Raw genomic sequence first — 18,957 nt, 5'->3', positions numbered from 1 at the left:
CGGCGGCATCTAAAGCTGCCTGAGTTGATTTTTGTACCTCCTTGGCAGCGGCCTGTGTAGATACGGCTTCAGGCGCATCGTCGTCATCACTCTCCTCCTCTTCGTCTTTGGTGTTATCTACCTCCACCTTCTTGCCTACTTCTGCCGCCGCCGCAACAAAGTTCTCTATATCGCTATCGTCGTCAAAGACACGATGCTTCCCCTTGGCCTTAGGGGCAGGTGTTTGATCCAGCTCTTGCGACTGCGGCTGCGAAGAAGAAGAAGCTAATCTTTGGCTTGCCTCCTCTTCCAACTGCTTCGAGACGCTCGAGAGTAATGCCGAGTCCGATGCCCATGATTTCTCTTCTTTGTCTTGGGAATCCGGCACTGCGTCTGTTTGGGAATTCTTGGGTTTTGGGCTCGTAGGTATTTCTACTTCAAGGTGTGTTTTTCGGCCTGTACCCGTACTTTCGTCTTCTCGTGTGCGCACAGATAGCTTCTTTTGTTTGGAATCTCCTGCTTCTTGTACCGAGGAAGCAGCGCCTTTATTTTCAGTGTTGTTGTTGTTCCCCGTTGATTTCCGCCTCGCGCGCGATGATTCTGTTGGTGGTGGGATTACTTCGCTCTCAAGTGCATTTTCGGCATCCTTCGCGCGTCTTCGAGTAACGGGAGGCATGTTTGACGGAAAGCAATAGTATATCAACTAGCCGAGAGCAAACCACTGGTGACAATTTGTGTGTTGGTAGGTTGTTCACGTCTCGGATGTTGCGCGGGTCGCACTTTTTTCTGTATCTAATGTTTGTTGATCGATAAGATAAACAAATCCCCGATAGGCTGATAGATTGATAGGCTGATAGGAATGATGTGGGGCCGGTGGTTAAAATAGACTTCGGTAAATCGACGGTCTTTCGGATCTTTCCGTCTTGTTCATCGTCCACTCACCTTGAACCCGTGCCGTTTTGATATTATATGATATATCATTAAGAGCTAAATATTGATTTCATGTTACACTATTATGACATAATCCAGGGTCTTATAAGTGGATTCATATCTTATAATACTATATTGTAATTTGTAAATCGCTTGATGGATAACCTCACTTACAACTTACAACTTACAACTTACAACTTACACTTACACTTACACCCTCGTCTGTCTTAAGACTTTACACACTTGAGCAGGTCAATTATCAGCCGGACCGATGAAGTAATCTCATAATCCCACCACAGCCATGTCTCCTAGACCTCCCCTTCGTCAACTGACGAGGCTATACACCCTATCCCATCAACTCCCGAAACTCCATCATGGCCGCCTCCCTCCCCCGGTCCGGTCAATATCAACCACACCCGCTCCGCGCGTCAAGGCCCGGGCCCCCCTACACCGGAACACATTCATCCAGATCCGCTTCGCAGAAGCCGACATCCCCGACCTCTCCTTCTGGACCAAACACACCATCCCGCCCTTCGTCCCCGACGGCGAAGTCTCTCCGACCCAATGTCTCGAAGCATGCAAACGCTACGTGCACCTCGCCATCGAGAACAAGCCAAACTGGCAGCAACGCAACCTCTCCCCAACCGCCACATCCCCCACCACCCACGACGGGTCCATCCCCCTCTTCACCCTGCACTACGCCGCCATAACGCTCCTCCTCTTCGCCCAAACCCCCGGACACCGCTTTCTAGCACTACACATCCTAACCACCGCCGCAACAGCCGGCTACGCCCCCTCCACGCTAACCCTGGCACGCCTCGGCCACAAGACCAACAACCTGCAAAACCCACAGTTCGCCCACGCAAAGGAATCCCTAGCAACCCTCCTCGCAAACCCTAGCCGCAGCCCCGAGTACCGCCCGGACACCCTAACCCTAGCCGCCCTCGTCCAACTCGCCGCCCCCGCCCCCACGCGCGCCACCGCCGACCGCGCAACCCAGCTCCTCGAGGACGCCAGCAAGGCCTACTCCGCGGCCGGCGGAACCACCGCCGCCGCCGCCGCCGCCGCAGTAGTAGTATACTGGCACTGGCGCGCGCGCGCCGTGCTAGCGCTAAGCCGGCTCCTGATCGAGCGGAAGCAGACGGCGCGGGCGCGCGCCATCCTCCGCGCCGCCGCCGCCGAGCTCGACGACCCGGAGATATGTTTCCGGTACGCGGAGCTGCTCCCGCGGCCCGACGCCGAGCGCCGCGTTCTGATCCAGCGGGCGGCCGTCAGCGGGGTCGAGGAGGCGGCGCGCGAGATGGCCAGGGAGACGCGCGCGAGTCTGGAGGAAGAGGAGCAGACGAAGGGGCTGAGTGCCTGGGAGAGGAGGGCGAGGGGGGTGATTGCGGATGAGTGGGCGGGGATCGCGGGGGATAAGGCGGTTCTTTGAGGATATGCATAGGCAGTTATATAGAAAGGGGCGCGGCTTGTATTACAACCATAGCTATGTCGAGAATGCCCCCCCAAATAGAAAATAAGGGTCAGAGGAGAAAGATAAACCCAATCGTAGAATAAAATAAACAAAATCTAGTACTCTATACCCAATCAAGATGAGGTCCAAAGTCACATCTAGTCGCTATCCGTCAGGTTCTTGAATAAATCAATTTCGCTCGCCTCCAAAAGCAAGTCTTCGCATTTGGGATCGGTACAATCGTCCGAAGCCCCCAGACATCTAACTACGGTCAACCCCTTATATATATCGAATGCCTCTCGTCACCCGTCTCCACGTATACCATATACACATGCGATCTCACCCGTGTAAGGCCCGCTAATAGTACGCCGCCCAGAGCCTGGTGAAGTAGAAAACACCCTTTCCTACGGAGTCAGATAAGCAATCGTTGTGAGCGCCCGTCCTCTTCCGTTTCCCGCTCTGTATAGAAAAAAAAAAAAAAAAAAAAAACACCGAAGCAAAAATTTCGATGCGGTGCTCGCAAATTCATCTTCCGATACCAAACATTAACCACCCTCCCAAATTGCGCCACTTACTCCCTTCCCTACCTACTCGGTCATTTGCGACCCCCCAAATGGCGCAACCAATGCTAACGTATTAATGCTACCATGCTTCAACGCCCAGACGATGCATATGTCAAAGTACTGTTTCGGCACTGAACTCTGAAAAACTGGAAGTAGCTGAAAAGCTACGGATAAGGAGATGTATCATGCGAATGATATGGGGTGAAAAGCACGTCTATAACTCTTTCGATGCTATAATGCCGTTCTAATCGTCGTGGAAAAAAGTCGTGTTCCCAACAAGAGGAGCAGTGGATGGACCAGCATCGGTCATCTCCACGTCGCTTCTACTAGAACCATCGTCCGAAGGTAGACCTAGGTTGGAGCGACGGAAATCGCCCGTCAAAGGCCGGGTAGGTGAAGGCTCAGCGAGCTTCTGAGGCAAAGAAAGCGGTCTTTCGCAGAAAGCGTCTTCCGGAGGCGAAAATGACCAGACCTATTCTTTCTGTGAGAAACGCTTGTAATAAATTAATTTGGATAAACTTACCTCCATCATAACCCTACTTCCCCTGTTCGCAACCGCCACGCACTTTTCGTCCTCAAATACTACCCTCCAGACAGACTCGGCCGTGATAAGTTCCCGTACGAGGTGGCCCGTTTTTACGTCCCAGACTTTGACCCTGCCATCGCTGCCACCGCTTACGACACGCGTATCGTCAAATTGAAGGCTGGTGACGCTGTTGTCATGTGCTGCTAGTCGGTGAATAGGGCACATCCTTTCAAGAGACCAAACCCTAACGGAACCATCTGAGCCTCCCGTGACCAGTGTATTGCCTCGTAGCTGTAACTGGCCAACGAGAGAAGTATGGCCTTGGAGAACGGCGATGGCATCCCTACATCCGAGTTAGTATGAATGCCTAAATTCATCGTATACGTGAAAAACATACCCTGTGCGAGCATCCCAGACGCGCACGCTGGTATCGAGGCTTCCGGTAACAACTCTGCGACCATCAAACGCGATGGCATATATCTGACTAAAGTGGCCAGAAAGTGTGTGTAGACACCTGCCTTCAGATATGCTCCATATCTTGGCTGTCGCGTCGTAGCTACCAGAGACGACTATATCGCCTTTTATTTCTAAACATCTTACGCTCGCTTGATGCCCGACTAGGACGTTCTTACAAACACCCTGCCTAACATCCCAAACTCTCAAGGTAGTATCGCGCGAGCCGGAGATAGCCGTGTTCGCATCCGACATCTTAAGGCAACGGACTGTGGAAGTGTGGCCGCGTAAAGTATATAGACATCTCCTATCGACGTGATTAGTAAAACTCATCCAAGTTTTGAGCAATGGCCATACCCAGATGTCATATCCCAGACCCGTACGTCGCGATCGCACCCACCACTGACCAGAATGTCTTCCCACGGTACCATAGCCCAAACGCCCATAATATGACCCTGAAGGGTACGAAGAGCATTGCCTTCCCGATCAAAGATATGGATCCTCGCATTATCAAGAGCAACCACGATATATTGCGGGGTTAAATGGAGACTGGTCACAACTCTATTATCTTGGGTGATGGTCCGCGTAGTGTTACGCCCTCCAGTTCTCCAGGCGGACTCGACAAGATATCTTTGTTTGAAGTGCGACTTATACGACCTAAGCTTAGGGCGCCCGGTGCTCGAAGAGCTCTCCGAAGAGCTGTCGAAGCTACGAGTCGAAGAATGAAACGTCGAGGGGCCAGGAATAGCGCCGGGAAAGCTGTGGGTGTACTCGGGATCAGACAGAGGTAATATCCCAGGCCTAGTTGCCGCAAATGGCGGAACTCCATATGAAACTTCAGAGAGGCGACGGCCGTAATCGTGCTTAACACAGAGATTCTTCCATGTTACATCGTCGCTTAAAAGATCCCTCCACCTCCTGGATACTTGTGATGCTCGCGCCAGCACTTGCGGATCATCTATGAACGATAATATCCTCAAGCACAACTCGTCGGGTAGGCTGGTAAAGGGGTCCTTCTTCAGTAAGGGGCTCACGAATTGATGTACAAAACTGAGCTGCTGTGTCGTGCACATATTTAGTAAGTCGGCAAGGACCCGCGTTCTTTGCGGCCCCGAACAGGCCTTGAAGTGATGGCGCATTTGAGCGAGAAAAAAGTCTTCGTCATCGGCGGCATTACTCCAGTCGGGTTGCGTATCCGTGGGTCCCGGCGAGGCCGCAGGCGTAGGAGGTGGCGGCGGAGAGCCCGTAACTTGCTGGTCGAAATCCGGAGCCGGCGTGCTCATGCTGGGCGTAGGCGGGCCTCTAGGCCGGGGTTGTTGGATCATCTTATCCATCCTCTGGTTTACGATGACGGGGCCGGTACTCGTCGTGTCCAAAGTCAACTCTTCAGCCCGGTTCGAGACGCTGGCTCTCCTTTCTGAGAGACTACCGTAACCTGCCATCTATATGCTATTTTATATATCAAGTTTGTATATTCACTATGCTACGACGATCTCTCGACCGTCCCGACCACGATCGACGAGTGAATTGCCGGGCCCTTTGAGGCAAAATGTATTTGCCTGTACGGGTTTAGTTAATAGGATGAACATATATGTTGAGTGTGTGTGTATTTCGTAGTTAAAATGCGACGGCAAGTAAGCGCCGTGTAGAGGCTCGTATATAGATTGTCTGTGTGCAGGAAGTGCTAATGCTGGAGTAGGGGCAACACAAGGATGGTTCTGCATACGTTCGGGGTCAATGAGACAAGCCGCGTCCCAAGACACACAATTGGTAGGTCAAACGACCTACGGTAGTATCTAAACCAGGCCTACAAGGGTAAAGACAAACTAACACTGTCCGGATGGGCGAAGGAGGCTACGATGGGGGAAGGACGGTATAGCGACGAGAAAAGGAAGCGCGAAGAGGGTTTAGCAACGCATTGGCAGCATATATGTCGTCTTTGAAAGGCTGTCGGCGGAAGGCAAAAAACGGAGATTTTTCGAGGAGCGGAAGAGGGAGAGAGAGATTAGTCTACAAAGTACATAGACGGAAGGGGGGCGGGTGGATATCGAATTCTCAAGCCCCTTACAAGCGTATCGTTGGTATCGTGCGAAATTGTAAGAGGAATGATGATGGTGTAATTAAAGGCAGTGAGTTGTAGTCAGTTGAGGATGGTAAGATGTGATTCTCCAGAGTGGAATGGGGGTTAGGGAAGCGGATCCTAAGCAGAGATGAGCAGGAACGTGCCTCCCCATGGTAAGTCCATAAAGTTTCTCCCGCCGGGGGAGGTGCTACACTAGCGCTACAGTATAAATACTGTATTAAAGGCTGCAGATATGTACTCTGCATAGTACCTGACCTTTAAGGGTCATGATGCATGTATGCTTAATATATAAACTCGGGTTCGCATATAAGATAGGCGAGACTGCCGACGGTGTATGTCTTTTTCTTCTTCTTTTTCTTTGTCTCTCGATAATCCAAATCTATAAGCGACGTAATCTCTATAATCTTTACAATCTCTATAATCAAGCCCTTATTGGTTGGTAATAGCGACTATACTCTTTAGAATAGGTAGTTGTGCGTTGTACAGTTGTACAGACACGATTTAAAGTTCAAACGTTTGCGCATTTGTATAATGTGTAATGTACAATACAATATATGTAGGTAGGTAGTGTACATATCGCGGTACATTATCGCGGGTATCTAGTACACAATTTACACAGCATACCTACCTAGGTAGGTACTGGATGGACATAAGTACAATTAGTAATAATGAGGGGTCCGTCTCTGCACAGTACTCGCACGTAGTGCATCTAAGTTCTTATTTAGCTTCTTATTTAGCAACGCCGGGAATCTAAAACGTTTCGTCTCGCTAGGGTCTATCGATCTCCTAGTCCTAAATTTACATTAGTCGGTGCCCTTGACTTAGAATCTGCATGTATTTCTGTAAAGGGCAGTGAGGAACATCAATTCGTCTCAATCTCAAATTACTGTATTCCTGGCTCGCCAAAGTTCCATAGGTAGCGAACAATTGCTACCCTCCAGCTATGCACATCCTCTAGACAATCGCATTCATAGGTACCTAGGTTAGGTATATATTGAAATGCCCTTTGAGGTCTACCGGCGGTTACAACCACCAGGCTAATGCAAATCCTTGTCCTAATGATCGCAACGCATAGGTACCTACATACATACCTAATGTACCTACATACCTTGTACCTCGAATACAGTACACCATATCCGTTCCGGCGATAAAATCTGTAAATATACTTTGCGCCATACCCGAATTCTTATTCGCCGCCGTCCTTGTCTACTTTTGGGAAGGCTGTTTCCGCAGTTCCCACTTCGGTGCCGCGGCGCTTCTGCGCTTGGGGAAAATCCATGAGCGTACATACTATGTAGTTGACGGACGGATGATGCGAGTACCACAAGCTCGTAGCTGCATGTGCATACGCTTCGTGCCATTCGATGTTACAGCATTGCGGGCAGGATGCGGGCCGTTGTTCACTCACTTCTACGTTTTCGCCTACCCGTGCTTTTATCTAGAGCTTCTACTTGGAGAGCCAGGACGAGTCAAAATGTGTTCCGTGTGTTCGACCGAATACGCACGGCATTGCTATCTTCATCAATTTGCCCAGCTTATCAGAGTTTGCCAGCGCATTGCCGTCCGTACCGTGGCGACCTAGCAACTAGTGTTTTTATAGGCGCAATGTTGATATACTATATCAAGAGACTACTACTCGCCCTGACTAGTTAGCAGCGAAGATGGTATAATATCTAGGTACTGTCATGCCTGCAAGATGACATCGGCGTTAAGCTACGAGTGGATGTTTATATTGGACAGAGGCTTCTGGATGCTGAGTTGGGGTAACAAAGCAGCAAGCGCTGAGTCGGAAGCATGATGGTAATAAGTACAAGTGCAACGATGTCAACGAGAAGCTTTTCTCACTGGACGACCAACGAAGCCATTTTATTTAGTACGCTCGTCAAAAGGAGATTCGTTTTTGGCCTACCTAAATTCGTATAGCACCTAGTGATGTTGGCTTCTGCCAAGACTCAAGCCAGATGATGGCTAATATATCCTTATGCTTGTTAGTCTTTTCCCGATACTTAGGTGGCGTTTGCTTGGCTCAACTAAATTTCTTACGAGAAACCATATTGAAGTAAGCAGCTCTGGTGAGACATTTACATCTGCAAGGCGAAAGTGATACGATATAATATATGTAAGGGATGGGTTAAGCAGAGTAATATTGACCAAAGCTAGTATTTGGCGCATTTACTGCAAATATTGCAAATATTACTATTGAGACGCCACGTAACAAGGTAGATTATCGGCGCCATGTAGGTTATTTCGGTATACCCAACCTATGCATTACCTCAGTATATTAGGTAGTTTAGGGCCGAGACTTGATATCATTCATATAATATTCATGACGCTTCGCTAGATTTCTCCGTGAAATACGAATTAAAATAGCACCGGGAAGCTTCGAAGTTCTACATAGTAGTCACTGCGTACCTAGGTATGCAAGCAAGCAATTATTATATTATACAACCCCATCACCCAGTCCTATAACCCGCCGCTCGTGACAAATAATGAGAAAAGTCTGCCTTTGTGTGAAACCAAAGATAATGACAGATTGGTCTATTTACAGTCCATGGGTATATTTTGTACAACCAGCTCGTCGGACTCTGCAACTCTTTTAAGACCTGATCAAAATCAAACACCATTTTTAAACTTGTAGTACACGTTTCCTGTCCACATACGTAGGTAAGACAGGGGCGATCTACGTCGTTGGTTTTAACTTGAACATGCTGGGCATTCATTTTTCAAGATTCCAACTCCCTCTATAGCTTGGTAGAAAGGCGGATTTTAAAAGAAATGATAACCCGTTTAGCCGCTTCAATGGTGGTGGCCGAACTGTGTGAGAAGAGGCAAGAACATGCCAATTACCGTTGCAAGCGTTTCCCGCATCTGCGGGTGGGTATGCTTTCGTTGGCCGCCATCCGCATAACCGTTGGCGATCGAACCATCGTGACCGGAAGGTGAATCGCCTTCTTGCATGGCATGCATTGCGACGTAGCTAGAAACATTAGTTAGGCGTAAAAGACAATACGATCGTATCTGGACTCACAGGAAGGTTCCCGCCGAGAATAGCAACAGCATTCCCGTCCACCATTGGTTTAACCTACCCTCACCACCTCCACCCAGGAAACTAACAAGGATGAAGGTTGCCCAAGCTCCAAATGGAGAGGCTAAGCTAAACACAATTAGGTGACCTCGAGCCGCACGTTTCGAGAGACCCTGTTTCAGAAGGATCGAGGTGAGACCAAACGCCGCAGGCGCTTTATGCACCATAATGGCAATGAATACAATAAATCCTAGCTTCGTATCCGGCGAGGTAGCCGATGCCCCCATTGCGATGCCATCGGCCGCGGCGTGTATCACTAGGCCTGTAGTGGTCGCTAGGCTTCTCGACTGCTTCGGCGTGGGTGTTAGAGAACCCAAGAAACCTTCGGATTCTTCCTCATCGCGGGAGAGAGATGATCCACCCAAATTGCTCAAGCTGATATGCCTCGGTGGCGGGGGTGGCTGGAAGTTTTCTGACGCATGGCGAGGAAGACGATCGATCAGAAACATAACAACGAAACCCAGTATTAGAGAAAGCCCAATATAGAAAGTGGGTGCTCCGGATTCTGCGTGTTGGCTCCCTGTGCCAGGTTTAACTTGACCACCTGGTACTGCTTCTGGTTCCTCCGCTGGCGCCCTGGCGCTGAGATCGAAGTTGGCCGGGCTAGCTTTCCTTGCTATATTCAACGCATTCCGGTCGCTAAATTCCTTTGGGGAAATCCTGGTCAAGTCTATACTGTTTGCTGAAATGGGATCTGATCCCTCTTCCCACCTAACTGCAGCAGCAGCATGTCTCGCATTATATAAGCTTCTCCTGTTTTGCGAATGCGAGGGCATCGACGCCTCGGTAATTGCTTCGACTCCTTCTGGTATGATCACTATCAGCGACGTGCCGACTAGTATACCTATGCCGATACTTGAAATCAGTCGGAGCTGTGACTGGGTAAGGGACATGGATAGTGGTAGTGCGCCGGCGAGAAAGGAACTGCTTTTCGTCAATTTTCGAACTTGGGGGTTGTGTCGAACAGGAGACAACAACTTACGCCAGTGCCATAACCACCTATGATTTGAAATAAAGTCAGCAATTGAATCATAGCTGACAGCTGGGACGAGTATTTTTGAACATACCGTTAGGGCAAGTAGAATGAAAACTCCAGTTCCCGCCATGGTTACTGCGTTCACTTAGAGGAAGCACCTAAGGGATAATTGCTTGTTACCGATTCATTGGTGTAAATCTTGACCGGTGCTAAGTCCGCGTATGGTCAGGGGCAATGCCTCAAGACGAGGAAGGGAGGCTATCTATGAGGTAGATAACCCGACCCTTGGTGTTGAAGAATGCTGCGTATAGCAATTGAAAAGATGCTTGAGACTAAGATGAAGAGCGAGGTGGAAGTTGGATATCTTTTTTTGCGACGGTAGCCTCAAAAGTGTCAGAGCCGTTACAGTTCAATTAAGCGACCACTAAAATCTAATTATCCCTGTTGCAACTTGCTTTTTAGGCGGGACCGTCGCACGTCACTGCCGATTTTCCATCTTTTCCATCTTGAGTGGTACCTTATGAAGTACTACGCTAAGTCTGAGAATGGATTAGACCCCAAGCTAATGTCTGGGCTGCTTGGCATTCTTGGCAGACTAGCAGACTAGCAGACTACCTAGACAAGGCCTTGTTTGGTCCTTCCAGTTAAAAAAAGGGAAAAAAGCCTCCGAAAGATCTGTCTTGTTACATACGGATGTACCTAGCCGTAACATTGGTCCGTGCGCATTTGCGCTCCACTAAGACGAGCGCGCTGTTTCTATCAAATCGGTTTAACGCGACGCTCAAGTTCCTGGAAGCGCGTTAAGTGCCGGCATTCAACTACTTTTAAGTTTTCATACACCTCCCTTTTTCATACCTACATATCAAGGCAGTCGGTTCGGTAGGACCTTACACGAGTCTTCATTGGCGTCATATAATTTTACCCGCTGCTTATTACCGATAGGTATTGCGCCGTAAGCTTTTAGATAAGGCAAGATGGAGGACGAGTGTAGGCAACTTATTCATTGTCGCGGAAAGGATCTAAACTGATTTGATGCCTAGGGACGATCGATGCCAACGAGGCGCTCACCATGTCGCTCATGCGACCTACCTCATCAGGAATCGAAAAGATCGCGTTTTTCAAACCGAGACATACTTACGCCGTCTTTGGCGAGGAGGAGCGCATATTCGGACACAAGGGCTTAAAGGTCGATTTGCAATTTGATGCGAGGGACTTGCGACCGAATCTTTCGGTATCCTCAACGAAAAAGTTCATTAAGGTTGGCGACGTCGAGGCTGCTGATGTGAAGCTTACTATGAAGGAATACTTGCCTGCAGGTATGCTACCTACACATGTGGCTTTTATATAACCTATGGATAACCTAGGTTACTAACAATCTACAGTCGCATACCAATCTAAGAAAGAATACGACCAGGCTGTGAAAAGTCTCCCCGATACATGGACCCCTCCTGGAACCCTGACCAAGACTTTAGAGAGGAATGGCGAAATCTACGAAATCTGGCAGGGGACTTTATCTCAACCCGAGATTCGTCAGTTAGTCAAGCGCATCCAGATTACCGTTCTATTTTATATCGAAGGTGGATCCTATGTAGGTGTAGATGAAGAGGGAAATGACGAGCCGGAATATTCTCTGGCTAGATGGACCGTCTTCTTCGTTTATAAGAAGACACCTAGCCCTGAAGCCGAGGGTAATCCTCAGTATACGTTCCAGGGTTACGCAACAACCTACAACTTCTGGATGTTCCAACAACCCACGCCGCCGTCTTCGCCGAGCAACGAGAAAACGGATGACTCGTGGGAGCTTCTCAAGGGTGACTTTCCTGCTGCGGACTTCGTTCATCGCATGAGAATTTCGCAGTTCTTGATCCTCCCCCCTTTCCAGGGGAAAGGGATTGGCGCTTTCCTTTACAACACCATGTTTGAGATAGCGATGAATGCTGCTGCGACGAAGGAGGTGACGGTAGAGGACCCTAACGAGGATTTTGATCTACTCCGAGATTTATGTGATATGAAATATCTACGCAAGAACGTGCCCGAATTTGCCAATTTAACAGTTAACACCGACGTACCAGTTCCCGCGAAGGGTGGTATATTGCGCAACAACACGCAAATAACCCCTTCTATTCACGAAACCTCATCGATTGGTGGGATTGTTGACATTGTAAAGCTGGAGAATCTTCGAATTAAGACCAAAATTGCACCCCGCCAATTTTGGCGTCTCGTCGAAATGCATCTCATGTCGAAGTTGCCCGATTCCGTCCGACCTCAAGCAGATGACGAAACTGAAAAACCGTCCCCGTCGAAAACCGACAAACATGCCTACACGCTGTGGCGCTTACTTCTCAAACAACGTCTATATCGCCGCAACGTCTCTATCTTGGGCGAATTCGAGATCACAGAGCGAATCATCAAGTTGAACGAAACTGTGGACAATGTGGAATGGGAATATGCTAGGATTCTAGCCCGACTTGAGTCGACGCCGCCCGTTGTCGCTAGCGAGCCTGTGGCTACTAATGGTAAAAGGAGGCTCACCGGCGGCCCCAGTACAGAAAACCTTCCCAGCAAGAAGGCACGTGTCGAGGAAGCAGAGGAAGAACAAGAGCAATAAAATTCTAGTATTTTGGTAATAAGGAGGTTGGTTCATGGTGCTAATATAGTAAGGAGTTTCGGGGGGTCTCATGATACCTAGGTACGTTATGTGTATATTCTAGGGGCATTTTTGTATTCCCTACCTTGGCGGGGACTGGACTGGTCAACATCTGATTATAATATCTCGATCACACTCTCCACCCATGGGTACGTAGCAGTTACTTGTAAGATAAGTAAAGGGGGGAGAGGATAAAGGAAATAGTAAGCCGTTGCATGAACTATCTCGTTTGACGTTCTAGTCTACTTAAAACGCCTTGAACGCCATCCATATGCACACATCAAAACTTTCCCTTGTGCCAATTCATACCTTCTCTAAGTGCCCTTGCCTAGCTGGCTGGCAACAATTGCAGCTTGTTTCACGGCCTTGGCCATAGTGCCCCGTACTCGTCCCTCCTCAAGTACTAAGAGACCCTCGATAGTGCAGCCGCCTGGCGTGCTAATCCTGTCCCGGAGCAGAGCTGGGTGGTCTCCATTAAGGACCAAGGCAGCAGCGCCTTTCATGGACTGGGCAGCCATCCTCTGGGCCTCAGCTCGAGGTACGCCTAGGGAAACTGCCCCGTCAACGGCAGCCTCAAGTACGAGGGAGAAGAATGCTGGTCCGGACCCGGCAAGTGCTGTGGACGCATCCATGTTCTTGGCGGGAAGATAGATGACGTCGCCAATGCGCTTGAAGATCCATGTCACGAGGCTCGAGGTATGAGCTGATAGGGGCGGCTCGCTATTCGCAACTACTGTCATGCCTTGCCTGACCATGCTAGCCGTGTTGGGCAGCGCCCTCACAATCCGGCAGCGCCCATCAACTTCAGGGTCCTTCTCGGGCACAGCACCGTGGAGTATCTTTTCGATCTGGGGAACCGTCACACCTGCGCATATGCTGATGAGGAGTTTGCCATGGAGCGCCTTCGACAGGCCGGGCTCGTTAAGCAAGTCCTCAACCATATAAGGCTTGCAAGCAAGGATGATGACCTCGCTCTTCATAACGGACGCGACATTCTCCTTCTGTACCACCTTGACCGAAGAGCTGTGTTCCCACAGAGCTTGCTTGACCTTCTTGGCGGACTCGGGCCGGCGCACGCACGCGATGAAGCGGGAGGGGAGTCGGGCAGGGATCTCGTCGGCGGGGGTCGATCTCCCAGAGGGCGTCTGCAGGGGGCGAGGCCCTGACATCTCCTGCAGGGAAGACAGGATGCCGGAGAGAATGGCGATTCCCATGGTTCCTGAGACACGTTAATTTGTCAATTTAAACAGCGGAATACTAATTCAAGACATACCGCAGCCAAGAACCGCCAAGGTCAACTCCGGCGCATTATGCTCGTGGTGGGTGAGGGCCAACATGGTGTTGAGAAGCCGATTAATTGGGTGTCTATTGCAACTTATTTTTTTGAGGTTTTTGAGGTTTCTCCAAAAACAGCAAACAAAAGCAACAACCGGCGTAGGCGCAGGTTTAAGACCAGTGCGGATACAGAACTTCCTTCAGGAACATAGGCAAATAAGATAATATAAAATAAAATCACAGAGTCCAACCAAAGAAACAATTCAAGTTTCACTGCATCATCATAGGACACTTGTCACATTGCCCTGGCAGAAAAAGTAAGCCCCCTATGTACGAAGAAGAAGAACCGCTTCGACAAGATGATGGTTATTCTCGTTCCCCGGTTGCCTTTACCGAAGTAGCACCGACAAACCTGTTCTACCCGCTGCTGTCCACTGGGGGGTTTTTCAGCCCTGGTTCAGCTGTGATTTTAAGGGGTCTAATTGGTTAGGTACCTAGGTAGTTAGCGTTTTTGCTTATGTGAATTTATTCTTGCTAGCTGTTAAGGTGACTGATAGCTTAGCATTTTAGTATATTCGTTACATACATATGTATACCTGTTAATATATTAATATTTTGTTGTGAATAAGAACCTAAAGGTAGGTTAGGTAGTTTTTTTATAACCAACTTCCAAGTACCAGTTGGCTTTTCGTTGTTTATTCTCAAAGTTCAAGCTGCTTTACTACATAACTAGATGAATACATATCTTAATAAGTCAAGAATGGCGGGGACGATAAGGATAGAGTGGATATTACCAACCTTTCACTATGCTTCCTGATTTCGCTTAGCGCCAGGTACAAGCTAATCCCTTTAGGCTTGGTACTACACTAGCGTAACTTTGTTTTACCATTGGGGCAAGAGCCAACCGCAATCCAGGGATCGATAACGAATGGAGCTTCTCTTTCCAATTTCAATGTTGCGGCTCGTCAGCCTTGCCTCTCAATTTCATCTTCCTCCATCCAACAACCTTCCGTAAATTTTCCGATTCTGGGCCATGTCACAATGGCGGCGGATCCTTTCGAAGTTCGGATGCGCTTTAGCGGCCAGCTTCAACACTTGAATGCAAGCACTACCGCTGCCCAGAAAGCTGCCCAGTATGCAATGAAGTACAAGGATATGGAGGAGGACCTGCACTCCTGTATCCTCGAGCAGCTTGAGAAGGTGAGCCTCATCTAGCATTTTTACTTACTTTTATAGATGTCTATATCATCTCAGTCTGGTTTATTATCTGCTCTATTCTCATTCCAATGAGCTTTCACCTTGATTTGATCTCATCGAGTCTTGTAATACTGCCTTCATAAGTCCTTCTTGTCGGAAGCCGCGTTAGAGCTTTATGAGCGAGCAAATCTATATTGAAGAAGCGGCTAACTCTGTAATATAGACTAGTATGAATACACGTGCAAACATCATGTACTTTTTGGACCACCTGCTGGAGATGGCATCAAAGGATCGCCAGAACCAGTATGTCCGAATGATGCAGAGAGATATCATTCGAGTTGTCGATGCAGTCTGTCCGGAAGATGGATCTGGTGCTGCCAATGTCAAAGTTGTCCGACGGGTAAGTTTCAGTGTTTGAGTGGAGTTGAAAGCCATAATATAGAATGCTCACAACAGTAATACCTAGGTGCTTCAAAGCTTAATGAACAAGTCTATCCTGCTCGAACAGACCGTGCTCGAGATTGAAGGCTGTCTTAAAGAGCGCGATACCTCCATTGACCTTGGCTTCTCTTCACCCGCCAATGGCGACGACGCTTCTCGTTCGCGTAATGGCAACGGTGCTGCTAGTTCTCACCGTCTCGACAAGCGCCAGATTGAGCAGCGCATCGAAGAGGATCGTGAGCGACACAAGCGTATGCGCGAGAGCATGTGGGCGGTTCCCGGAACCATAGAGGAGGAGGCAATGAAGCTTCTCGAAGAAACGAGCGATCTTGGAGAAGATGATCATATCCTAGGCCGCGAAGAGTGGGAGGAGTTTCAGCGGGAAGCTGAGATGAGCAAATGTCACCATCTCCGACAAAGAGATGCTACCACCAATGGGTCTTCATCGCACTAGGACGCGTCGCCCAGCCGACTTAGCAAATCCCAGAGGGCAACAATAAGACGCCGACAGTCTCGAAAGAAGCGTCGTTGCATGGAACATCTAAACAACCGCTTCCTGGCGCTGTCAACTAATAATGCATCGCGTGGCGTTCATAAGAAAGGAAAATCGGCATAAAAATGGCGTTTTTGGTTGCTTTTAATCTCCAATTTTGAGAGGATCTGGAAGTTGAGTGGTGGCATTTGCCCCGTATTCCATTTGAAAGGGTCGAAGCATGTTGCGATGATTTTGTACTGTACATGGCCGGGAAGCATGGCGATCAAAATGGTGTTCCTTATGGCATATCTGGCTGATCGGAGGCGGCCTGCATTTGATGATACCAAAATTCACGTTGATTCCGGACTAATTCAAATTACACGAAATGTTACTTCTTATTCTTATCTGACTCTATAATTACAGGTGAGCCGAGCGTAATATTGTGCAGTGGCCGCGTTATAGAATTGTAAGTTGACGATAATTAGTTTCGGCTTATACTCATTAAGAGTTGGGGGATATAACTGGGGGTAAGTGCATATATGTGTCTTATTTAAGCGAGGGGAGACAACTACTAGCTGTAGCTTGTTTGTAAAGCAGCTTCTATGATTTTTCAACTTTGTTAACTACCTAAAAGTGACTATTCACGTTGCTCATACGCAAACCTAAGCTATGCCGAAAGTATTGATATTCGGCACCGGCAGTCTCGGGACTTGCTATGCCTGGGCCTTATCAAACGCGGTTGGACAGGACAACGTCACCGCGATATGCCGATCTAACTACGAGTTCGCTTCCCGGAACGGCTTCACGATCCACTCGAACCTGTGGGGCGATAACCTCCATTTCCAACCCCGCATCGCGAGGTCCGTTGCCGAAGCCGTGCAGCAGTTGGCTTTGGACGCGCAACCATTCTTCGACTTTGTGGTTGTCGCTACCAAGGTCGTGCCTACTGACCCTTCGATAGAGGAACTGATTGGCCCCGCGATCGCGAAGGGCAGGACGGCTATTGTGCTGTTGCAGAATGGTATTGGGATCGAGGACGAGTATGCGCAACTCTACCCGGATAACCCGCTGTTGAGCACCGTGGCATACTTCCCGGCTACCCAGGTCTCGCCTGGCGTTGTGCACCACAAGGAAGTCGAGACGCTGCACGTGGGCACGTATCCGGCTGCTGCTCCGACGAAACACAAGGAAGCAGCGCGGGAGTTCGTAGAGCTCCTTGGGAAAGGAGGCGCCACGGCTAAGTTACACGACGATGTACAGCACAAGCGCTGGGGCAAGCTGCTCGTCAATGGTTCTTGGAATCCCATATGCGCGCTCACTCGGCTGAGGGACCGGGAGTTCGTCGAAGTGAGCTTGAGTTTAGACTTGGGCGCAGAAGACAAGTGGGGTGACGGCGTGCGCTTTGTAAAAGACGTCATGTTGGAGATCGCGTCTGTAGCACAGGCTTACGGGTACAGCGATGTGGATGAAGAGGTGGTGGATTTCCAGATTGGACGCGCTGTTGTACGCGACCTGCCTGGAGTACAACCGTCCATGCTAGGAGATGCGTTTGAGAGCAAGAGTATGGAGGTTGATGCTATTGTGGGCAATGTGGTGAGACTTGCGAGAAAGAAGGGGCTGGCTGTGCCGATGTTGAGAACGATTTATCTCCTGGCTAATGGGCTAAGCGGGAGTTTTTCTCGAAAGAAGCTGCAGTCTTAGAGGATAGGAGATAGTGAGGGATATGTTGCTCTTCATGTCTTTATCTCAGGAGGTTTGTAATACCCTTTAGAGAGAATACTAGCACATTCTAGACATACTCCCAGATAGATATTTAGAATCTATCATCAATAGACAAAAAAAAAAAACAATAAACCCCTAAGATTGGCGTTTTTTTTGTTACCATCCGAAAAGTTGACTTTCCAGGGCTTTTTGTAACTATTGTTATACAGGTTTAGGTTACATGTATATACGGCATCGTTCGTGTTGCCTTCCGAGTTTAGATGAATCATTCCATAGTAACGGTAGCTCCTAGCTCCTTCATCGTAGCCACGATCTTCTCGGCCTCCTCCTTTGGTACCGATTCCTTCATCATCTTGGGCGCGCTCTCCACGAACTTCTTGCTGTCGACTAAGCTCAGCCCTAATAAGCCCTTGACCTCCTTGATAACCTTTGCCTTCGCGGCAGTGTCGAATGCTTGCAGCTTAATGTTGAATAGGGTCTTCTCCTGAGCAGCTGGCGCGGGTTCGTCCGCCTCTTCTGCAGCGGCGGGGGCAGCGGCGGGGGCAGCAGCGAAGCCACCAACTGGTAGATCGGGGATGTTAAGTCGGGACTTATATGGTATATCAGCAAATAGAACCAGAAAGCCTATATTAACGAAGTAGGGCTAACCTTTAGGCTGGTGACAAGGTCGGCGGTCTCGAGGAGGGTCAATTGGCTGATCTGGTCAACGATACCGGAAATCTTCGGGTTCGTAGCCGCTGCGGTAGACTCGTGCCGCCGCTGTATCGACGGAGTGCTCTGAACGAATGAAGCCGATACCCGGAAAGAGTTGCTAGAGCGAATTGACCGCGCGCAGCTTCGAGCTGCATACCTGCACGGTGTCGACATCTTTGGCGACTTCCTCGTTGACCAAACTGCGAATTGACTGGGGGGGTGGACTCCTTTGACTTAGCGGAACGCTTCGTGATGCTCTTCGCTCTTCGAAGTTTTTAATGCACGATTGATTTCGATTTGGCGAAGCTTTGCCGGACCCTGCCAGTTTTTGGCGGGTCCCCCGCTACTAGTGGCGGTGCCAAACAGCTCCGTTCCGAGTTATTCACCGCCTAAATTTCTAAATTTTTGGACAACGGCAGAAAAAGTTACGATAAGTCTTATCTCAATTGACTTTATTCG

At 49.1% G+C, this 18,957-nt stretch overlaps 8 protein-coding genes across 8 annotated transcripts; 4 read left to right on the top strand and 4 right to left on the bottom strand.

Moving 5' to 3' along the window:
* Positions 1–927: 927 nt before the first annotated feature.
* On the top strand, positions 928–3,047 carry F4813DRAFT_208691 (uncharacterized protein). Its single transcript, XM_049239635.1, has one exon. The coding sequence runs from the start codon at positions 1,211–1,213 to the stop codon at positions 2,339–2,341; it is 1,131 nt and encodes a 376-aa protein (XP_049096406.1). The 5' UTR covers positions 928–1,210; the 3' UTR covers positions 2,342–3,047.
* A 122-nt stretch (positions 3,048–3,169) lies between these two features.
* F4813DRAFT_382669 (WD40 repeat-like protein) lies at positions 3,170–5,238 on the bottom strand (the record flags this gene model as incomplete). Its single annotated transcript, XM_049245839.1, has 4 exons — positions 3,170–3,397; positions 3,449–3,794; positions 3,849–4,211; positions 4,262–5,238. The coding sequence occupies 4 exons, from the start codon at positions 5,236–5,238 to the stop codon at positions 3,170–3,172; spliced, it is 1,914 nt and encodes a 637-aa protein (XP_049096405.1).
* Positions 5,239–8,297: 3,059 nt separating this feature from the next.
* F4813DRAFT_370784 (Zinc/iron permease) lies at positions 8,298–10,450 on the bottom strand. The gene is made up of 4 exons (XM_049244564.1): positions 10,140–10,450; positions 10,055–10,071; positions 9,016–9,996; positions 8,298–8,964 (listed from the first exon to the last, which is right to left on the bottom strand). Exons 1-4 carry the CDS (start codon positions 10,176–10,178, stop codon positions 8,784–8,786), a joined length of 1,218 nt encoding a protein of 405 aa, XP_049096404.1. The 5' UTR covers positions 10,179–10,450; the 3' UTR covers positions 8,298–8,783.
* A 487-nt stretch (positions 10,451–10,937) lies between these two features.
* Positions 10,938–12,833, top strand: F4813DRAFT_208639 (acyl-CoA N-acyltransferase). The gene is made up of 3 exons (XM_049239633.1): positions 10,938–11,035; positions 11,089–11,364; positions 11,431–12,833. The coding sequence occupies exons 1-3, from the start codon at positions 11,023–11,025 to the stop codon at positions 12,654–12,656; spliced, it is 1,515 nt and encodes a 504-aa protein (XP_049096403.1). The 5' UTR covers positions 10,938–11,022; the 3' UTR covers positions 12,657–12,833.
* F4813DRAFT_208645 (pyrroline-5-carboxylate reductase) lies at positions 12,833–14,136 on the bottom strand. Its single transcript, XM_049239634.1, has 2 exons — positions 13,969–14,136; positions 12,833–13,914 (listed from the first exon to the last, which is right to left on the bottom strand). The coding sequence occupies exons 1-2, from the start codon at positions 14,030–14,032 to the stop codon at positions 13,010–13,012; spliced, it is 969 nt and encodes a 322-aa protein (XP_049096402.1). The 5' UTR covers positions 14,033–14,136; the 3' UTR covers positions 12,833–13,009.
* A 767-nt stretch (positions 14,137–14,903) lies between these two features.
* F4813DRAFT_208611 (CTD kinase subunit gamma CTK3-domain-containing protein) lies at positions 14,904–16,196 on the top strand. Its single transcript, XM_049239632.1, has 3 exons — positions 14,904–15,170; positions 15,391–15,567; positions 15,634–16,196. Exons 1-3 carry the CDS (start codon positions 15,012–15,014, stop codon positions 16,060–16,062), a joined length of 765 nt encoding a protein of 254 aa, XP_049096401.1. The 5' UTR covers positions 14,904–15,011; the 3' UTR covers positions 16,063–16,196.
* A 329-nt stretch (positions 16,197–16,525) lies between these two features.
* F4813DRAFT_208603 (2-dehydropantoate 2-reductase) lies at positions 16,526–17,927 on the top strand. The gene has a single exon (XM_049239630.1). It carries the CDS (start codon positions 16,753–16,755, stop codon positions 17,782–17,784), a length of 1,032 nt encoding a protein of 343 aa, XP_049096400.1. The 5' UTR covers positions 16,526–16,752; the 3' UTR covers positions 17,785–17,927.
* Positions 17,928–18,794, bottom strand: F4813DRAFT_208608 (ClpS-like protein). Its single transcript, XM_049239631.1, has 2 exons — positions 18,454–18,794; positions 17,928–18,394 (listed from the first exon to the last, which is right to left on the bottom strand). Exons 1-2 carry the CDS (start codon positions 18,670–18,672, stop codon positions 18,071–18,073), a joined length of 543 nt encoding a protein of 180 aa, XP_049096399.1. The 5' UTR covers positions 18,673–18,794; the 3' UTR covers positions 17,928–18,070.
* Between the last annotated feature and the right edge of the window lie 163 nt (positions 18,795–18,957).

This window comes from Daldinia decipiens, assembly GCF_022478715.1.
Source record: "Daldinia decipiens strain CBS 113046 unplaced genomic scaffold F4813scaffold_37, whole genome shotgun sequence".
NCBI classification, from domain to species: Eukaryota; Fungi; Ascomycota; class Sordariomycetes; order Xylariales; family Hypoxylaceae; genus Daldinia; species Daldinia decipiens.
The sequence above is the reverse complement of the archived record's forward strand: the minus strand, read 5'-3'. Positions and strand labels throughout refer to the sequence as shown.

Excerpts from the sequence above, each read along its gene's own strand:
- F4813DRAFT_208603 (XM_049239630.1), top strand. The coding sequence starts at position 16,753 with ATGCCGAAAGTATTGATATTCGGCACCGGCAGTCTCGGGACTTGCTAT.
- F4813DRAFT_208611 (XM_049239632.1), top strand. The coding sequence starts at position 15,012 with ATGGCGGCGGATCCTTTCGAAGTTCGGATGCGCTTTAGCGGCCAGCTT. Across the intron at positions 15,171-15,390 it reads TCCTCGAGCAGCTTGAGAAG|ACTAGTATGAATACACGTGC; the intron begins GTGAGCCTCATC and ends TCTGTAATATAG. Across the intron at positions 15,568-15,633 it reads ATGTCAAAGTTGTCCGACGG|GTGCTTCAAAGCTTAATGAA; the intron begins GTAAGTTTCAGT and ends AGTAATACCTAG.
- F4813DRAFT_208691 (XM_049239635.1), top strand. The coding sequence starts at position 1,211 with ATGTCTCCTAGACCTCCCCTTCGTCAACTGACGAGGCTATACACCCTA.
- F4813DRAFT_208645 (XM_049239634.1), bottom strand. The coding sequence starts at position 14,032 with ATGTTGGCCCTCACCCACCACGAGCATAATGCGCCGGAGTTGACCTTG. Across the intron at positions 13,915-13,968 it reads CTTGGCGGTTCTTGGCTGCG|GAACCATGGGAATCGCCATT; the intron begins GTATGTCTTGAA and ends AACGTGTCTCAG.
- F4813DRAFT_208608 (XM_049239631.1), bottom strand. The coding sequence starts at position 18,672 with ATGTCGACACCGTGCAGGTATGCAGCTCGAAGCTGCGCGCGGTCAATT. Across the intron at positions 18,395-18,453 it reads ACCTTGTCACCAGCCTAAAG|TCCCGACTTAACATCCCCGA; the intron begins GTTAGCCCTACT and ends ATACCATATAAG.
- F4813DRAFT_370784 (XM_049244564.1), bottom strand. The coding sequence starts at position 10,178 with ATGGCGGGAACTGGAGTTTTCATTCTACTTGCCCTAACG. Across the intron at positions 8,965-9,015 it reads TTCTCGGCGGGAACCTTCCT|CTACGTCGCAATGCATGCCA; the intron begins GTGAGTCCAGAT and ends TAATGTTTCTAG.
- F4813DRAFT_208639 (XM_049239633.1), top strand. Across the intron at positions 11,365-11,430 it reads GAAGGAATACTTGCCTGCAG|TCGCATACCAATCTAAGAAA; the intron begins GTATGCTACCTA and ends AACAATCTACAG.